The sequence below is a fragment of the Thamnophis sirtalis genome, unplaced genomic scaffold, assembly GCF_051295495.1.
Source record: "Thamnophis sirtalis isolate CommonGarterSnake01/CBP01778 unplaced genomic scaffold, rThaSir2_p1.2 scaffold_1, whole genome shotgun sequence".
NCBI classification, from domain to species: domain Eukaryota; kingdom Metazoa; phylum Chordata; class Lepidosauria; order Squamata; family Natricidae; genus Thamnophis; species Thamnophis sirtalis.
The window spans coordinates 123,607,748-123,626,289 of NW_028261381.1; the positions used below are offsets into that span (position 1 = coordinate 123,607,748).

The following is an 18,542-nucleotide window of genomic DNA, read 5'->3' on the forward strand; positions in this document are numbered from 1 at the left end:
ACCTGGATGATTGAGAATCTCCATAGATAGTACAAAAGATTGTACCAATAAAACATGAATATTTACATTATATTAAATCAATTTCCATATGCTATATGGCACTGAAAATTTTAAGGACCAGCAGAAATAGAACTCAGCAGAATGTTGAGATTATAGTCTTTGATAATGAAGCTGAAGTATTTAAATACACATTCACTTGCAATCCTATTGAACTGAATCTACAGTACAATAGATATACTTAGGATTGGATCTTAAACACCTAACCAGTCTACCTGTCTGCCTCTCTCTCTCCCCCCTCCCTCCCTCTTTCTCTTTCTCCCTCGCTATTGCTGTGTGTATGTGTGTTCAGTATATTTATTTAGTATTCCTATGTGTATAGATATATCAGTATCAATATAAATTATTTCTTCCGCTTTCTCATCATATTTCAGAATTGCTTAGCTATTTTGGTACCCAGCTGACACTCCAAAAGACTTTTCAAGATTGAAAATTTTAGCTTGAACTGTAATAGTTTGAACCATTTTTCATCCTTGAAAGATAGGAGATGGAGAGATACTTAAACTCACATCTTTAATTGTAATATTCACTATGATAGCATTATTACAATATTCAGAATGGTCTTGTATACTTTTCCGTTCACATATTAGGCATTCCTCTCACAGACATTATATTTTATTAATTTCTGGTAAATGTACATGAGTCAAATGTACATGGCATCTAAACATACGATATAACCTAGGCAACATACATACATATATTTAATCAAGTTATTTGCATCAATTGAATTATATTATAACTCTTTAAAATAATGCATTGTGTTAACACAATTTATGATAAGGTATTTTTAACAACAAACAAATAAAGAATCCAGCTTGCATATGAAATGCCAGCTACTCCCCTTGGTTGGGCTATGCAGACTTCATGTATATAAAATAGTATATTAAAGTAAACTTAACAAAAGCAAAGAGCAATCATCGCAACTGTATTTTTTTCTCTTCTTTGTGATTCTAATTTTGAAAGCATTAAAGAAGACAGCTGCTCGTGCTGTGATATGCGCTAAACAGCCTGAAGGATGGAAAAAAAATATATTTGTAGCTCATAATAACTATTGACCTTTCTGATATACCATGTTCTCTCTGTTAGCTATTCTGTTCTATCAACGGTAAAGATTGAACATGACTTCTTAATAGAAAACATGGGGTTTCAAGCTGCCTTCACAAAGGTGTTTATGTATTGTTATTTTGTTCTGTAGGACAGAGACTAAGTCCTAGTGCCCTTTGTTTGACATCATGTTGTTATAAAAAAAAGGATTTCGCTCTTAAGGGCAGATTAATAAAAGAATTTGGCTCATAATCATTTTATGGTCGAGATAAAAGGGTTGCCATATTTGGTCCAGTACGGGGCAGAAGAGGTGGGATCCAGCATCATCTGAGTAATAGAGCATGCATTTTTCACTAGATGTACATGTATCAAGTGGCTGCATTTAGAATTGCAGGGCAATAAGATTTAACATGTTGCCTTTTTGTTGTTATAGAATTTGTGTTACTTTTTCTTTCTAGAGCCTAGTTTACTGCATAATTTCTTATTTTGGATGTCTTGTACATCCAAAGTGTCCGTTTACGATGCCTTGTATTCTACACTGAGCCCAGTATTGTGGCTAAAATACCACCTTAATGGTTGGTATTGACATTGTGACTTTGACTTTGTGACTTTGACATTGTAAGTATTTCCTTAGAGTGTGTGCGTTTTCCAAATACCAATCTTGCTCTGAAATTAAACAGGGCAAGACCATTTAAAGGTCCTTCATTTTCTCAGGGTAGGACCACACCAAAAAGCAAAGTCCAGCTTGCCATATGAAAGTTGGAAATGGTAACACATTGAATAAATCAAGAGTAGCAACAGAAGGCAACTATGTTAAGGATTTGGTGGTGTATTTGTAGTGGGGCTGGAATGACTTACAATTATCTCCATGGCTTTTCTGTAATTTATAGCAATGCACCTCAACCTCAGCAATTTTAAATTGTGTGAACTCCAACTCCCAGAATTCCCTAGCATGCTGGCTGGGGGATTCAGACAGTTGAAGTCCACACATTTTAAAGTTATAGAGCCTGAGAAACACTGTTTTAGAGCAATGGTCCCCAACCTTTCTGGCTTTGTGGACTGGGGTAGAGGGGTAGAGGAAATGATTCAGTGCCAGCAGCAGGCCCCACTAGCGTGCATAGCTCCATTTGCATGAGCAGTAGGCACTCCTGCCTCCAGGTGTAAAACTCGAATTTGTGCTAATGGAGATTCACATATGCGCACAAGAGTACCTACTGCTTGTGTAAATGGTGCTCTGTGCACACATGTGCTCACCTGATGCTTGTGCAACTTGGTTCCAAATGGGCTGTGGCCCAATACCGGGCTACAGCCGAGGGGTTGGGGGACTTCTGCTTTAGAGTATCAAAAGAATTACACAACCCTGGAAAAAGGCTAACAAATTCTCATAGTGGAAAGGACAGTACTTTGTTTCTTTAGAACAAAGTATTTTGGCACATTGATACATCTTCAGAATAATGTAGTATAACATGAATCAGTTACAATTTCAATCATGTTCAAGTCCAGGAAAAATATATCATATTTTATATCAAGCATTTATTTAGAACCTAAGCTGGAGATTCCTTCTAGAAGAACTAAATTCACACAAAGCTCAATGTGAATGTTAATGCAGTGAGGTGACAAAATAAGACAAGAAGGTCCAGTCTGCACCCCAATAGATGAATGCAGTCTACAGAGTTTTGAATCTTGCCAAATTGTAATTTTTAGCACGACACAAAAGGAGATTAAATGAGTAATCATATGGACTACATTTCATTCATTGCATTCTAATCATTTTAAAATTAAATTACTTTTGTCCTGGACCTGCTTATTCCTTTTTCCTGCCCCAATCATTTTTGGGAATGTGTCATACCACTTCAACTGCAAAAAATATTGTGCATTATTGTATTAAGGCCATGCTGTTGAGGAAGGAGGAGAACGTAGTTCAGTCTTCCCCAACCAACTTGGCTTTCAGATGTTGAGAATTAAAGCTGACTTCAGGATGCAGGATTGGGAATTTCAAGAGTTTCAGTCACAGCATACCTAGGGCAGTGGTGAGCCCAATATTTTAGCACTGAGAATACAAAACCCAAACTGAGTCATAGAAAGCTCAGTGATAAAAGGGGAATCCAGTGTTAATTTCCTTTCACCGTGAAATTCATGTTTTATTTCTGCCACAAAGGCATCTATTACAGTAAGTCTCAACTGAGCTTCTTATTTTTATTTCTATATATCACGTATTATTTTATTACTGTTTTATTGTTTTTGATGAGTCCTATGTAATAATTGTACTGAAGCTAGGAAAGCCCTTTCAAATTGTGCAAATTATCATCCAATATCCTTGTTAAATATAGATGCAAAAATCTTGACTGCAACTTTAGCACACAGATTGTAGAATATGCTACCATCAATCATACATGCTGCACAATCTGGCTTTATGGAAGGACATCAAGTTTTGGATAATATGATTAGTGGAGATGAGATAATTAGTGAATATTTTAACAAATGAATCTGAGAAACCTGAAACTACTCTGGTGACATTGTTAGATGTGCAAAAATCTTTCAGTGTGATTATTTGGAACTTTTTATGAAAGAGATGGATTAATTTCCATTTATATTCCTTGGTTTAAAATCTATTATTTTAGTTCCTTTGCTTCAGTTTTCACAAAGGAGATTATTTCCCCTCCAATTAAGATGTATCAAGGAACATATCATGAATTAATTATTTTTATATTTAATTTTATTTTTGGACATTTGGATGGTTGGAGTTGAATACATGGAGGTAATATTTTGGCTGTTGTTAATAATTATCAAAATTCAAATCTGATGAAATATGGTAAATTTTCTGTGTGTATATATTCCATATAAATAATATGTTGTGGTATTTATAACACAGAAGCCACATTATCTCGTTTCTCAATTCAGACAGCTACATCTTCATGAGAGTGAGAGACTCTCTTGCCCATAGTTAGCAATGGGTTCACTTAACGATGGTATTTGCTTAAGAACCACTGCAAAAAAAGGTCACAAAATTGGGTGTGATCACATAGTGAGCCACTTTACAACTGCTCTGACTTACAACTCAATTGCAGTTGTAAGTCAAAGGCAATCTGAAATGGTCTAGCTCAGCATTTCTCAATGTTAACTTTTAAGAAAAATGGACCCCCAGAATTCTCTAGCTGGCTGAGATTGAAAACATTGGTGTAGAGGCCTATTGATGATAGAAAGTCAGCTTGGAGTTTAGCCTGTTTAGGAATCATATTATACTCCACAAAAGACACGGTTCCACCACAAATGCGCGCACAACAAAAGCGCGCCTGACTAAACCGCGGTGACTAAAGTGCGGTGACAAAACCGTGCGCCGAATGAGCGACAAATTAGCCCTAAAGCGCGCCGACAAAAGCGCGCCGACAGAAGCGCGCTGTTACGTAACCCTAAACCTACCCCTAAAACTACCCCTAAACCTAACCCTAAACCTAACCCTAAACGTAACCCTAAACCTAACCCTAAACCTAACCCTAAACCTAACCCTAAACCTAACCCTAAACCTAACCCTAAATCTAACCCTAAACCTAACCGTAAACCTTACTTAAATTAAATCACGCTTCTGTCGGCGCGCTGTTGTCAGCGCGCTTTTGACATTGCGGTTTTAGCGCCGCGGTGTTGTCGGCACGCTTATGACGTTAGCGCTTTTGTCGGGTCACGAAAGACACACCTGCAGTATGGATCTGCTCCCCCAGTTGTTGGTGAATTAACAAATGATAGATAGCAGCAACAAGCAATTTTCTGCAATTGTATACAGTTTGTCAACCACAAACTGTATAAAACTATATCCTGACAGAACCGATAAGATTTATAAGGTTGCTCCAAAATGAGCAAACTGACTAAACCTGGCAACATTTATCTATGACTTAGGGCTATGCAAAACATTTAGGAAGGATACTTTAGTAACCACATTGGTGAGAGCATGTGAGAGGAGTGTGCAGTGGCCTAGAGGTGGAGCTTTCACCTCACAATCAGGAGATTGTGAGTTTGAGCCTAGGTAGAGAAAGATACTTCCCTCTCTCTGGGCACACTGAGAATATATCTGAACAAAACTCTGCATTGATGACAGGAAGGCATCTGGCCATTAAAAAAAACCCTGCTAGTTCCATTCAGTTGTTCAGACTCCAGCCTTCAAGGGATTATGGGGTCGTTAAAAGAAGATGATGATGAGAGAACAAGTGAGAGCAAAATTGGATACATAGGGAATAAGCTTCTCATGTGTTGCCCTTAATGTATGGAATGTATTGAAATCTCTCTTTAGAAAACAAACATGATCTTGATCTTTCTTCTTAGCCAATTCAGTTTTAATTCATTTTTGTCCAAGTTTTTTGGTTTTTTGCTGTTTTTGTTTTCATTCTTAGCCTTCTTATGTCCTTCTGGTAAGACAGCAGTTGTATTCCAATTTACAATGAAAGATGTCCTATCAAGTGTACAAGTCTCCTCCCCATATCTTGCCATAAGTTACAATACACCCACTTAACTCAAAAATAAGTCCCATTAAAATAATTTCTGAATATGAAAACATTATTAATACTTTTTTTGTATCTTAATCATGTTATCTGACAAATCCAAATCTCAAAACAGTCTGTTTTGAGAGTCATATCAGAATGATCGCAGACACTTTCTAATGTACTGATTCTTCACTTCATTGTTGAAGCTGTGGCATCTGTTTATTTAAAATAAATATTGAGTCCCTTCACAGTCTGTGGTATAACTGTTTATAAACTGCAGCTTCTAGCTAGTAGGATTATTTCAGAACTACTGTGCTTCTCAGCCTGTATTTATTGTCATGGTTATTGTTATGGAATAGGTATGATTTTCATGGTCTGATTTATGAGATCAGCATTGCTTCTCATGTGTGCAGTAACCTACGAAATGATTTATTTCTGTGATCGGTGGTAAATTCTGAATCCTTCAAAATTCCATGTGCATATACTTCATCCTGACTTTATACAGATTATTAGTCTTAATGGTGAAACATTATATAATTAATTGTATAAAATTAGTGCTTAAAATGTCTTCTAGAATAAGTCACTTTTCCTACTTTCCACCTTTTATGTCTTGACTCTAGCAAATTCAATGGCATTCTCAGAAATCCTGATAACCACTAAAAATTATAAATTTTATAAAGTTATAAACAGTTACATATTAGGGTCCTGATGCCTTAATGAAGTTCTGATATTTACTGTGTGACTCTTATTTGTCCCCTAAGACACCAATGGTCAATTCTCAGTGTAGAAGGAAGAAGAAAATATTTGGCTAATAGTTTCCATTTTGACAAGTTGAAAATATATCGGTGCTATAACCTAGAACATTTTTTTGACAAGCTTATCCTCTTCACACGTGTTGGATGATAATTTATATTATTCATATTCTTAGTGTTGATTGGGAATTCTGAAGGTTGTAACCAATAAGGCTTGAAGGAATCAGACTGGGATGGCACAGAGCAGAGAATTCATAGAGAAAAGCAAACTAGGTTCAAGTTGGGCAATTGAGAGCGTACTTAGTTCCCATCATAAACTGTCATCTGTTCCTTCAGAGATAGGCTATGTACAGTTATATAGTAGAAAGTTTTTGAACTGACACTGGAATCAATTCTTTCTTATTTCTTCCTTATATCTCTTTCTCAAATGTACACAAACATAGACAAACAGACACACAGACACACTTTCTTTCTAGATGAATCTTTTTCCTAGTCAAACTTGCTTTTCAAACCAATATGAGTTTTCAGACTTTAGTTGTTCAAATCTACTTGGAGGTTTAATTTCTGGTTGACTGAAGTGCCATCCTGTTGCAAGCACTTTGCTGTAACATGTAACATTTCTTTCTTTCCTTCCTTCCTTTCTTCCTTCCTTCCTTCCTTCTCCATGCTTCAAAAGATTTGTCTCATTATTTCTGTCTCATGCACAAGAGTGTGATACAGAATAGAAGTGCAAATAGTTAAAAAGGGGAGAGTCGATGAATGCTGATTTTAAAATGCAGAAATTGCTATATTGACATCCAGGTATTGTACAACAAATAACATGGCCAACTGCAATGTAGGCATCAGAAGGACAGGAGAGTTCCTACATGGGAAAAGGCCCAAAAATATTTTGAGTCTCTTATTATCACCAAACAGTATCATTAAAGATAAAGGTTCCCCTCGCACATATGTGCTATTCATTCCTGAGGGGGTGGTGCTCATCTCCATTTCAAAGCTGAAGAGTCAGCGCTGTTCAAAGACGTCTCCATGGCATGACTAAATGCCAAAGACGCACGGAACACTGTTACCTTCCCACCAAAGGTGGTTACTATTTTTTCTACTTCCATTTTTACATGCTTTCGAACTGCTAGGTTGCCAGAAGAACAGTATCATTACTTATACCATTATATCCTGTTGATTAAGTCCAAATCCCAAAATCACTGCATGTGCTTTCTTATGCACTTCAGTCAAGTTGTCATAGAAAAGGAATGGCCAAATTATGTTGTTGCCCTTTTCCATGTGGTTTCTGGATTGTTCTATTCATTGTGAAAACATGTAGTGGAAAGAAGGGATAAGTGAGATGAAGTCCAATTATTTAAGTTGTATTATGCTAATAAAAACGGAGCAGGACTGTTGAAAATCATTGCCTATCCCCATTAAAAAGCAAAAGGGACTTCAAAAATACTGGTGGGTTCCTAACCATTTACTACTGTTTTGCTTGTGCTCATGTGCGACATTTCTACGTATGCACAGAAGCGTCCGGGTGGGTGGGCGGAGCCTCCTGCCACCACCACTACTGGTTCAGCAACCCATCTCTGTTCAGAAACCTCAGAACTATAGAGATACTGTGTATGTCTAAATATAAAATGATCAGTGAAAAAATAAGTAATTTAAACAGAATAAAGTCCTTAGGGAGTGGGCGGCATACAAATTCCATTAAAGTTTGAAAGTTTGAAGTATTAAAACTATTTCATTTAATCAGAACTTCCACTAATATGCAGCTAACTTCCATTACTATGCAGGTAAGGGGGGGGGATCTGAAGACCTAGTTTGAATTGTTTTTAAAGGAAAGTGTTTATATGAAACATTTAAACATACTTTACCAACTAAATACATTTAATGCACGGAGCATAATTTGATTAATGGCTGTTGGCCATGAAAAGAGAACTTCACGTTCAGAAGTGCTGTACGTCTGAAAACAAGTTGATGTGATTAAAAAAACAATTAAGGGAATGCTGCTTTGATGCCATGCTTCTGGGAAGTATCTGAGTAAAGAGACCTTTGTTTTTATCAAACAGAAGTCTTCTTATGTTCTTAATTAACACAACTTCCATGTGTTTAGTTCATAATTTTTAACAATACATTGTAACATATTTTGCTCTCTGCTTATGTTAGATTATAATGTGCTGGACTGTAGCTGCCGCATGTGTGAAGCCAATTTTAATATTTATTCACTCAGCAGGAAGAACACATGCTGTGGTTTCTTAATGTACACTTTAACCACTGTACTATTGAGTGCGGTATACTAGCAGTAATAATTCATAGTGAGTCTCTTCATGCCATTACTGCTTAGGATCTTCTTTTGTGTGTGTGGTTTCAGGGTTCTAGTCACCTTGATTATACATTTCCTTACTTTGAAACTTTCATTTTTTAGATGCTGCAAACATGATATTACCAAATGAAACCCAGCATTAAGGCCAAATTTGTGATGTGGTTTCTGATGGCTTTGCGCTTCACTAGGTCTCTGAGGACATCACCAATAAATGTGAAAGAAGCTAACAAAAGATTGGCATACTTTTCTATTTCCACTAGAATAGAGGAAGAAATGCACTAAATTAAGTCTAACCTTAAATGTATAATCTGTCCTTGTGAAACAGAAAAAATAGGATACAGCATCTTGGAGCTCTCAGCATCCCTTATGAGGAAAAAAATGGTTCTAAGGGTCTCTGATCTTGTGTTTTAGTAAAATAGAACTGCACGGCTGACTGACAGTTCTGATCTAAAGCATTTACATTTAAGTTTTGATCTCTCTGCTTTTGATTAAAACTAATGAGCTCATTTAATTCAAAATGGGAATCTCTGATAAGAGAAATAAGGTTGATGTGATTGGATTAGAGGGGCAAATTAAACTCTTAGAGCAGAAGTTTGTGCTTATATAGTGTATTAAAAAGCTGTTGGCGTATTATGGCATGTTAGATGATGAGAAAAATTTCATAGTAATTCATATTTAATCAGAAGAAATGAAAGTACTAAATATAACATGGCTCTGCTTTTCCCTCGAGTGATAAAGAGCTGTACATTTAAAATGACATGGAATTCATGCTCTCTTTAAAAAACAGTCTTGAGACACACTGAAGAAAAACAGCATTATTGTCAGTGGGCTAATCACAGCAGAGTAGAAATCCAAAGTAAAATGGCTATAGGAAAGTAAATATATGCAAGTTAATATCAATAGCCTAACCCTTTTCAAATAAAGGGGAAAAACCTTGGTTGATAAAAGCAGGCTTTAAATTTGATGAAAACTCCTTGACTGGTGTCCTTTAAACTGCTTAAACTGAAATGTTTTCTTGCCAATATATTCGTAGAGGTTTGCTTCTCAATTAAATGTCTTGCACAACAAAAGTGTGCTCGCATTTGATAGGAAAATAAAAGCACTCGAGTACGTGACCTTTTTACTCATGTTTAGGTGGACGAATGTTACAATTATCTCTTCCCTACTCTCAGATAAAAGCCAGCTCCAATTTGACGGAAAGAGCAAGGGGAGACGGAAACTTCCAATTGAACCGAGAAAACAACAATTTATTGTTTGAAAATTGGCCGTAATATATGGACTGGTGGTTTTCATGGAAGCATTGAGGAAGGCCACATTGAATTGACAAAATTTTTGGGATAGTTTCAGAAAAATAAATAGGCTCCTTTCCTAATATCAGCTTGTTTTCTTTCAAGTTTTTTTCTGCTGTAGAATTTTGCTTGCAGTGTTATGAGAAGGCTATGAATTTTCATCCAAAGCAGTTTGGCTTTTTCCCTATTTCAATCATAAGTAGGGTGAAAGAGAGATTATTTATTTTATTGTTAAGTCTACAACTTCTGTACTGCTCAATTTTTAAAAAAATATCTTCCATATCTTGCATTTGGTCTTAGGTTACCTCAATGGCTGCGCCTATGACATTCAGAAGAGCTCTCTAAAAGTTAAATGATCAATAAATTATTTTGTTATGTCTATTTTAGTGGAAACTACAAGCCCAAGCCTACTTTCAACTGACAACAATCTAGAGCGTTCTTTTTTCATTCGGATGAAATCAACACTGACCAAGCGAGGTGTACACATAAAATCTTCAGGATATAAGGTAAACTTTTGTTTTGTCTTCCTGAATATTGTTAGATGTTCTCCCTCTTTTTTAAAAGATATATGATAAATTGTAGCAGATCCCAGAATCTGCTCTCCAGAGCTTCATAACAGTTGAGCTGGATAGTTTTACAAAGAGAAAGTTAAAGGCCATAGGTGATATTTTTGAAGTATATCCATCAGGTATCATAGCAAGGTTAAAAAATCAGCAGCATTCTTTAGTGTCACAGACTATCTGGGGCAGCCCCTAAAAATTCTTCATGTTGAACGAAATAATTGAAAGCCTCATTTAACACAACAGGAGATGCTTCTTAGGAAGCATAAATTCCATGGATTTAATGAGAAGAATGCTGTATTGGGAGTTTACAACTGTTTTTCTATCACTGCCAATGAATTGGGAGAAATGTTTTATATCACAAATTATTGTCACTAGAAGAATTTTCATTTTTCTTTATATATAATCCTGAATACTCCTGAATCCTGAACAAGATTGACTTTGAGCTGTTGGCAATTCTGATCAACATTCATTTTTTCAACATTCTTCACAGATGTGATCTCTGGATATATAGGTTTTTTTATTTTATTTTTCTTGCTTTAACTTTCTTTGTGATTAATAATCTCAACTTTCACTTTCAGTCCTTCACTTAATTTCCTGTTTGTCCTGCTGTATCCTGCTTCCTCTTGTTTTACAAGAGATAAAGATTTGCCAATGCACTCAGAATATAGCATTTCTGTTTCATGCCACCCCGACCCACATTGTTTGAGTTGAGTGACCTTATAATTCAGTTGAATATGTAGATAAATAAATAAATACTTTTTTCATGCTTTACACAATCACCTATTACCTATTTAAGCAATCCATTCTGTTATTGCTTTTCTTGTTATTTTGGTTATGTTGCAGAACACCGACTCTAAAATAACCAGCCTTCTCAAAGTTACTGTATTTAGGAACAATCAGACTTTGAAAATAGTACAACCTGATATGGCTTACTGTTATTCTGGATGCATTTCAGATCAGAGCAAATACAAAACTGAATTTCTGTGCCAGGATCTTGAGAATATGAAAATCACAAATTCTTCCTTTGGTTATATAGCTTGTGCTTATTTCTATTAGATTTAAGACAACTTGACTTGATCTTTGATGGAGATGATAGAATAACTCTTCAAAATGAAACATTTCTATTATGCATAATATGTGCAATGGTTTTATAATACTGAGAACAAATTTCCAGGCCGTATTTATAGCTTTTATCAATCCTATGTCAACGCTAAAGGCTACAGAAATATAACTTGTAGAATATACTAACAATATCTTGAAAGCCTACCAGGGCTTTCCTCTGCCCTCCCTTATGTGAAACAGGATCAAGATGGGATTATACTCTTTCTCATGCCTATTCCTTTCCCAGTTTAGAGCTGTTGTTTGCTCTTTCTTAATGTCCTTCTTAAATGGCTCTTATATGCTTTGGTCAAGACTATCTTTGCACACCTCTATACATTTGGTGTTGATTCTCCACTGTGGAATAAAGGAAAGGAACTAAGTTGTTACAAAATAAAAATATATAAAGAAGAATATGCTAATGCAGGGAAACCTAGAAAATGCTGGAAAAATAAGATTTTCCAGTTTTAGAAAAAATTAAGGCAATAATTTTTGTGAAGAAGAAATATCTTAGGAAAATGTTTGTTCTGGAATATCTTTTGGATATAAATGTAAATGATACTTTTGAACATTTTTTAAGAAATTATTTTTTTAAAGATTCAATGCTTTGGCTCTAATGCTGAACTCAGTATGCTTTCATGTGGTGCAAAACATACAATATAATGTCATTTTTTGTAGGCAAATTCTAAGCTTCGTAATAAAATATTTAATTGCTCTATACAAATTTAAGATAAGAGAGTTTGTGTCTGGTCACTAATAGCAGGGCGTAGTTTTTTTACATAGGGCCAACTGTATGGAATAGAGAGAAATGACAACACCAAGTTAATATTGGGATAAAAACAGAGATGGGTTTCTCCCAGTTCAGCCCGGATTAGGAGAACTGGTAGTAGAGGCGGCGGGAGGCTATGCCCACCTGCCTGGACGCTTCTGCACATGAGCAGAAGTGTCACATGCACAAGCGCGTACATGCACAAAAGCAAACCAGTAGTAAACAAAATGGAAACCCACCACTGGATAAAAAGTTTGAAAAAGACTTGAATATTTGAGTGGAATAGTGGTTAATGTCTAGGACTAACACTCCTTGAGTTTCCAGATGAATAGCAAGAAATAAATCTGATAAATAAGAATAAATGTACGTACATAACTTGAACTATTGTTGACTGTGTAATCAACTCTCAATCCAGAATTTCAGCCGATGCTAAAATCTTTCTATGAAGTGACCAGATAAATTGTTTTATTACTGACTCTTTTGAGTAACATGTACATCTGCTTTTATATTCTCAACATCAACTTACATATAACCTCGGGCATTTTTGAGGGAACGTTCTTAAGAGAGAAATTGGTTACAGTGATGCAGAGATTGTCTGGTGTTCAGATGGGAATAGAAAACGTCTTGCAAAGTTTAGTCGTTATAAAGGCAGCCTAATGGGAAAAACTAAGGAGGCTTTATTCAAAACAATTATCTATAATATAAAAGGTCTCAATATATAGATCTGCACTGAAGTTTTCACAAACTTTAGTGAAGATCTATATATTTAGACCTTATATATTATGGATATGTATTAAAGGGGTTCCTAAGTGAGGTTAGGTTATTATTTATTTATGTTATACTGTATAGAAGTTAACTTTCTCTCAGTCAGAAGGTGAAGAATTCAGTTTGTAAGAACTTCTCATTCCTCATATTTGGACGATCTCAGAAATGTGAATATTTAAGCATCATCTTTATCTTCTTAATAGCCATTTTTATCACAGCATTTAGGCATATCATATTCTTTGGGAAATTTAATTCAATGCAATAAACTGAGATAAAAAATAATATGCAAACATTTAATTACTGCAATGCATCCAAAGTATTTGTAATGAACATTGAAAAATGATGGATATATTTCCTCTAATCAACCTCCTTGCACTAAAATAATCTTGAAATAGGTATAAATTAAAAAATTGAAAAATCTGTATATCTCCAATAATGTTTTCACCAAAAATAAATTTGGTACACACCCAGTTTAATGGCTCTATTGCTATTCTGCCAAGACTATTTTACATTATGGACTATAGAATGAGGTAATCACAGTTCTCCTAAAAACTTTAATCAATCAGTCAAATAATCAATCAATTGATAATCCAATCAACCTGCTTAATTAAATCACTCACTTGGTGTTACACTAAGAATATACATGAATTGCATTATTCAATTGAGAAGAAAAATTACAATATCACAGCATTGGAAGTAAGTTATCAATTGATGGCCTATTACAGGTAGTTGTTGGGATCAGAATTTTCTCAATTTCCCAACCAAATTTTCCCATTTAGCGAATTTTCATCACTAAATAATGTTCTCATAAAGCACAATGTTGTGTGATCACATTATTTAGCAACAGCAACTCTGGACTACTCAGGTCATAAAGTGGGAAGAGATGGGAGCCCAAGGCAAGGAGTGGGGGTGGGGTTGCCACACACAATCACTATAGTAGTCAGAAGGTGTGCAGATCCTACTCTATAGCAGGGGTTACAACCAGTCCACAATTATGATATTACAGCAAGCTGCAGTCACGTGATTGTCATTTACAGTCAGAAGCAAAGTCAATGGGAAAGCTGTCAGAGAAGGTTGCAAGTTGATCCTATAAGTTTCTCCTGCCATGGTTTTTTTTTTCCTGAGGAGTCCCTTCATTCAGTGTCATCATAATTATGAATGGTTGCTGAATGAGTAGTGGCCCAGAAGAATTATGATTGGAATCAAGCCTCAGAGTCAAATCATAATTGCTGTTCCCTATATTTAGCACCTTGTTTTTGTTTTGCCACATCCAATTCCTTTTATTCAATAAATAGGTGTCAGGTGTCATACACTTCTACAGAATAACAGAACAACAGAATTGAAAGGGACCTTGGAAATCTTTCAAACAAATGATTGTTGAATCTCTTCTTTAAAATCTCCAGTGTTGGTGCACCCACAACGTCTGGAGGCAGGTTGTTCTGTTGATTCGTTGTTCAACTGTCAGGAAATTTCTACTTAAGATTAGTTCTCTTCTTGATATAAGATAAATATCTTATACATTATCTCAGGACTATCTTGTAAAAGTATGTATGTATGTATGTATGTATGTATGTATGTATGTATGTATGTATGTATGTATCAGTGGTGGGTTTCAAAAGTTTTTAGAACCTCTTCTGTAGGTGTGGCCTTCTTTGTGGGAGTGGCTTGCTAGCCATGTGACCAGGTGGGAGTAGCTTGGCAGTCATGTGACTGGGTGTGCATGGCCAACTTGTAAAATGTGGTGAAACTCACTTAACAAAGCTCTTGCTTAGCAACCAAAATGTTGGCTCAGAAACTCTGGCATTTGAAGCACACAAGTCTTAAAGCTGTCAAGTTACAAGACCCTTGCACCCCTAACCCTTTAGAAAAAAACCCAGGGATGTTCAAACTTGACAGCTTTAAGACTTTAAGGTTTAGATAGGACTCTTAGAGGTGGGTGGGCGATTGGTGAGCCAACCAATCAGTGAGTGGCAGGCGGGGCAAGCGTGGTGCAAACGGGCGAGGGGAGGGAACTGGAACCGGTTCTAAATGGCATGGTAGATTTGTGGAACTTCTTCTATAGAAGAGGTAAGAACTAGCAGAAACCCACCCCTGGTATGTATGTATATAATCAACTAATATGAAAATTATGTGTATGTTTAATCTATCTGTTTATAGATTTAAAAGACAGGAAGATCTAGGCAACTTTTACTTGTACTAAAAAAGAGAGCTGATGCACAATAAAATATAGGCATTATAGGATGTCTTCAGTCATTTTATAGTTAAATGCATTCATAAATTTTTGTACAGTTATAAGAAGTTGACTTTGATGGTACAAAACTCACAGAAAAGCTTTAGATCACAGGAGTAGCCAGAGATGAAGTTTATGCTGACAATTTATCACCTCTTGTCTGTTAAGGAAAAACATTTTAGGATCTTCCTATTAGCAATTGTATGCTACTCTGAAATTGTATTTTGAAAAAGTCTGTCGTCTGTCTTTTCTTGAGGATTCTTTCTTTTCTTTTATACTTCAACATGTTAAATTTACAAAATTGTATTTTTCAAAGCAGAATAAAATATGTGACGTCCATAATACAAACACTTACGAAAAAAAAAACCTACCACCAGGATAAACAGGAATGAACAATAGAACAATTGAAGTGTATATATTATCTGTAAATGTTACTTTTTTCATTTATCATATTATCAATCATAGACATTTTACACACACACACACACACACATGTATGTATGTATGTATGTATGTATGTATGTATGTATGTATGTATGTATGTATGTATGTATTCTCCCTCAACAAAAATAGATAGTTTCTATTGCAGGAGAATTCCATGTAAGAATTAGCATAGAGAAACACAAAAAGGCGGTTAATGTATGTTGTCTGTTTGCTATGGCACAATTTTATTACTCATAATGCTTTATCGAACTGAAAATCATGTTCAAGAAAGCATGCTATGTGTAACTATCTGGATTACATCTCTCATGATATGAATGTGACAATTCCATTGTATTGGCAATGCATTGCATGCTAATATAGATAAATATTACTGGAAAAGCTGGTCCCCTTCTCTTGTGTGTGTTTGTGTGAGTGTGTGTGTGTGTTTATATTGATAGGGTATTCATGATACTGTAAATTCTATCACTGATTTTAGCCAGTTCAAATTGATTCTGCAGGAACTGCAAATAATGAACCTCCAGGCAGAGGCAAAAGAGAAAACAATTTATTCAGCCATATAAATAGATGCAAACTGTAGAGTATATTTAGCCACAGATTTTATCAGATAATGCATCCAATACTCTTCAAAGCATGAAGAGATATTCAACAGAGAACATTAGGTCAATGCCCTGCCTTACCTTTAATTTCTCTGTTAGGCTAAGTAATAAGTTGAAGTGTTGGTTGGGGGGGGGAGGGAGAAAAGCTTTCTCCTTTGAAAGAGGAATGTCGTTTTGAAACTTCCTGAACTATAATTATATAGAGATGGGCTTGTAAATGGCAAAACAAAAGCAAAATAACACTGCAACACTTTACTCAAACTGGGGTTACACACCATGTAAACCATGGTATTATGGGCTTGATTTTGGCTCACCACAATGCGGTGTATAAAAGTGTTTTATTTCTTAATGTGTGAACCGACACCCTGACTACTCAAACAATGACTTAAGACAAAACATGTTATTTTACAGTGTCTGAATTCAGCTTGCATTCTTGCCTTTTGTAAATTTCTATTAAGGCATTTATTGGGGAAGAGGAGGGAGTGTTGATATTATTGTAATGATACTTGTGTAAAATAATGTCATTGCTCTACAATTGTTACTATATGGATTCTGCATTAGTATGATTGACAGATCACTGTCCTCAATATCCTTTGACTAGTAACACTGATATCCATGGACCTGGTTGAGAGGCTGCAGTTTATTCCTGGATATGCTATTATCATTTATGATATATTCATTTGAGAGGTTCTTGGTTCTCTTTGAGCTAACCTTTTTTTCTTGCAGATGTTTCATTACCCAAACTAGGTAGCATCATCAGAAACACCTGCAAGAAAACAACCAAGCTCAGAGAGCACCAAGGACTCTTTATTTCAACCCTGAGCTACAAATATTCTCCTTTATTGATATTCATTTGAATGGAGTGGAATCTTTTGATAAAAATCTTTCTAAACAGACTCACCAAAAAGAAAGCTGATAGATATCAACATTTGTCATGTATACGTGTCCTATCTATCTATCTATCTATCTATCTATCTATCTATCTATCTATCTATCTATCCAGGTTGAAAAGACAAATACATATTGAACAGTATACAGAAAGTCCTCAACTTACCACAGTTTGTTTAGTCACCATTCAAAGTTACAATGGCACTGAAAAAAGTGACATGATCATTTTTCACACTTATGACTGTTGCAGCATCATCATAGTCTTGTGTTTTTCTTTCGGATGCTTGACCATTGACTCCTATATATGACGGTCACAGTCCCAGAGTCATGTGATTCCCTTTTGCGGCCTTCTGATAAGCAAAGTCAATGGGGAAATCAGGCTTGCTTAACAACCTTGTTGCTAATTTAACAACTGCAATGATTCACTTAACAAATGTGGCAAGAAAAGTCGTAAAATGGGACAAAAGTCACTTAACAGATTTCTCACTGAGGAATATAAATTTTGGACTCAATTGTGGTCATAGGTTGAGGACTAGCTGTGGTTCTATAAGTCCCGCCCAGCCTAATTCCAGAAACTCAGGAGATTCAGAAAGGAGCACATGCTAGTTGATTTGAAATAAGAATGAAATCATCAGGAAAACTCAGCATGCTCACAGTGTGGCTGTTTCCTCAAGAAAAGAGTTAGTAGAAGAAGGAGAGTAGAGAGGGTGAGAGAAAGGAGGAGGAGAAGGAAGGGAGGGAATGGATTAAGAGAGGGAGTGATAGGGTTAGGGTTAGATAGAGGGGGAGGGGAAGTAGGTATAGAGGGGTATGAGAGAAGGAAGAATGAAAGTTGGAGGGGATGAAAGAGGGTGTATGGTGGGCTAAGGCGGTATATAGGGTTTGTATTGTAGGGGGCATTTTCTATAAAAGTGAGGGCTGTGTTTATTACCCAATGTTATATGCCTCGGTTGCACAGTAAACATGTGATTGTATAGAATGAAATGGGGGAAAAAAGACTTGTGGGGGAAAAAAGAGTTAGTAGAAGTCAACTCCATTGATGAGCAGGGAAACAGAAAGCAAATGTGGCAATTTGACTTCAGTTGAATTATGTGTGCAAGAGCTGGGCAGAAAGATAATGAGCTCAGTAATATGGCAAACAGCTTCAAGGATGGGGGTGCAAATTCAGAAAGTAGTCATAAAGACCTCAAGGGGAAAAAGTCAAGGCCTGCTTGGGTTGACATTAGTTGAAAAAGCAGATTGGGACCACCAAATGAAGAGAAGG

General features: G+C 35.9%; 1 protein-coding gene across 6 annotated transcripts in view; it reads left to right on the top strand.

The window, feature by feature from the left end:
* The window catches only part of NPAS3 (neuronal PAS domain protein 3), a 723,511-nt gene that overhangs the window by 656,733 nt on the left and 48,236 nt on the right, over window positions 1-18,542 (top strand). For all 6 annotated transcript variants that reach the window (XM_087723489.1, XM_087723456.1, XM_087723467.1 and 3 more), the window contains one exon: window positions 10,313-10,431. In XM_087723489.1, coding sequence (XP_087579615.1) covers window positions 10,313-10,431 — 119 coding nt within the window. The remainder of the gene's footprint in view (window positions 1-10,312; window positions 10,432-18,542) is intronic.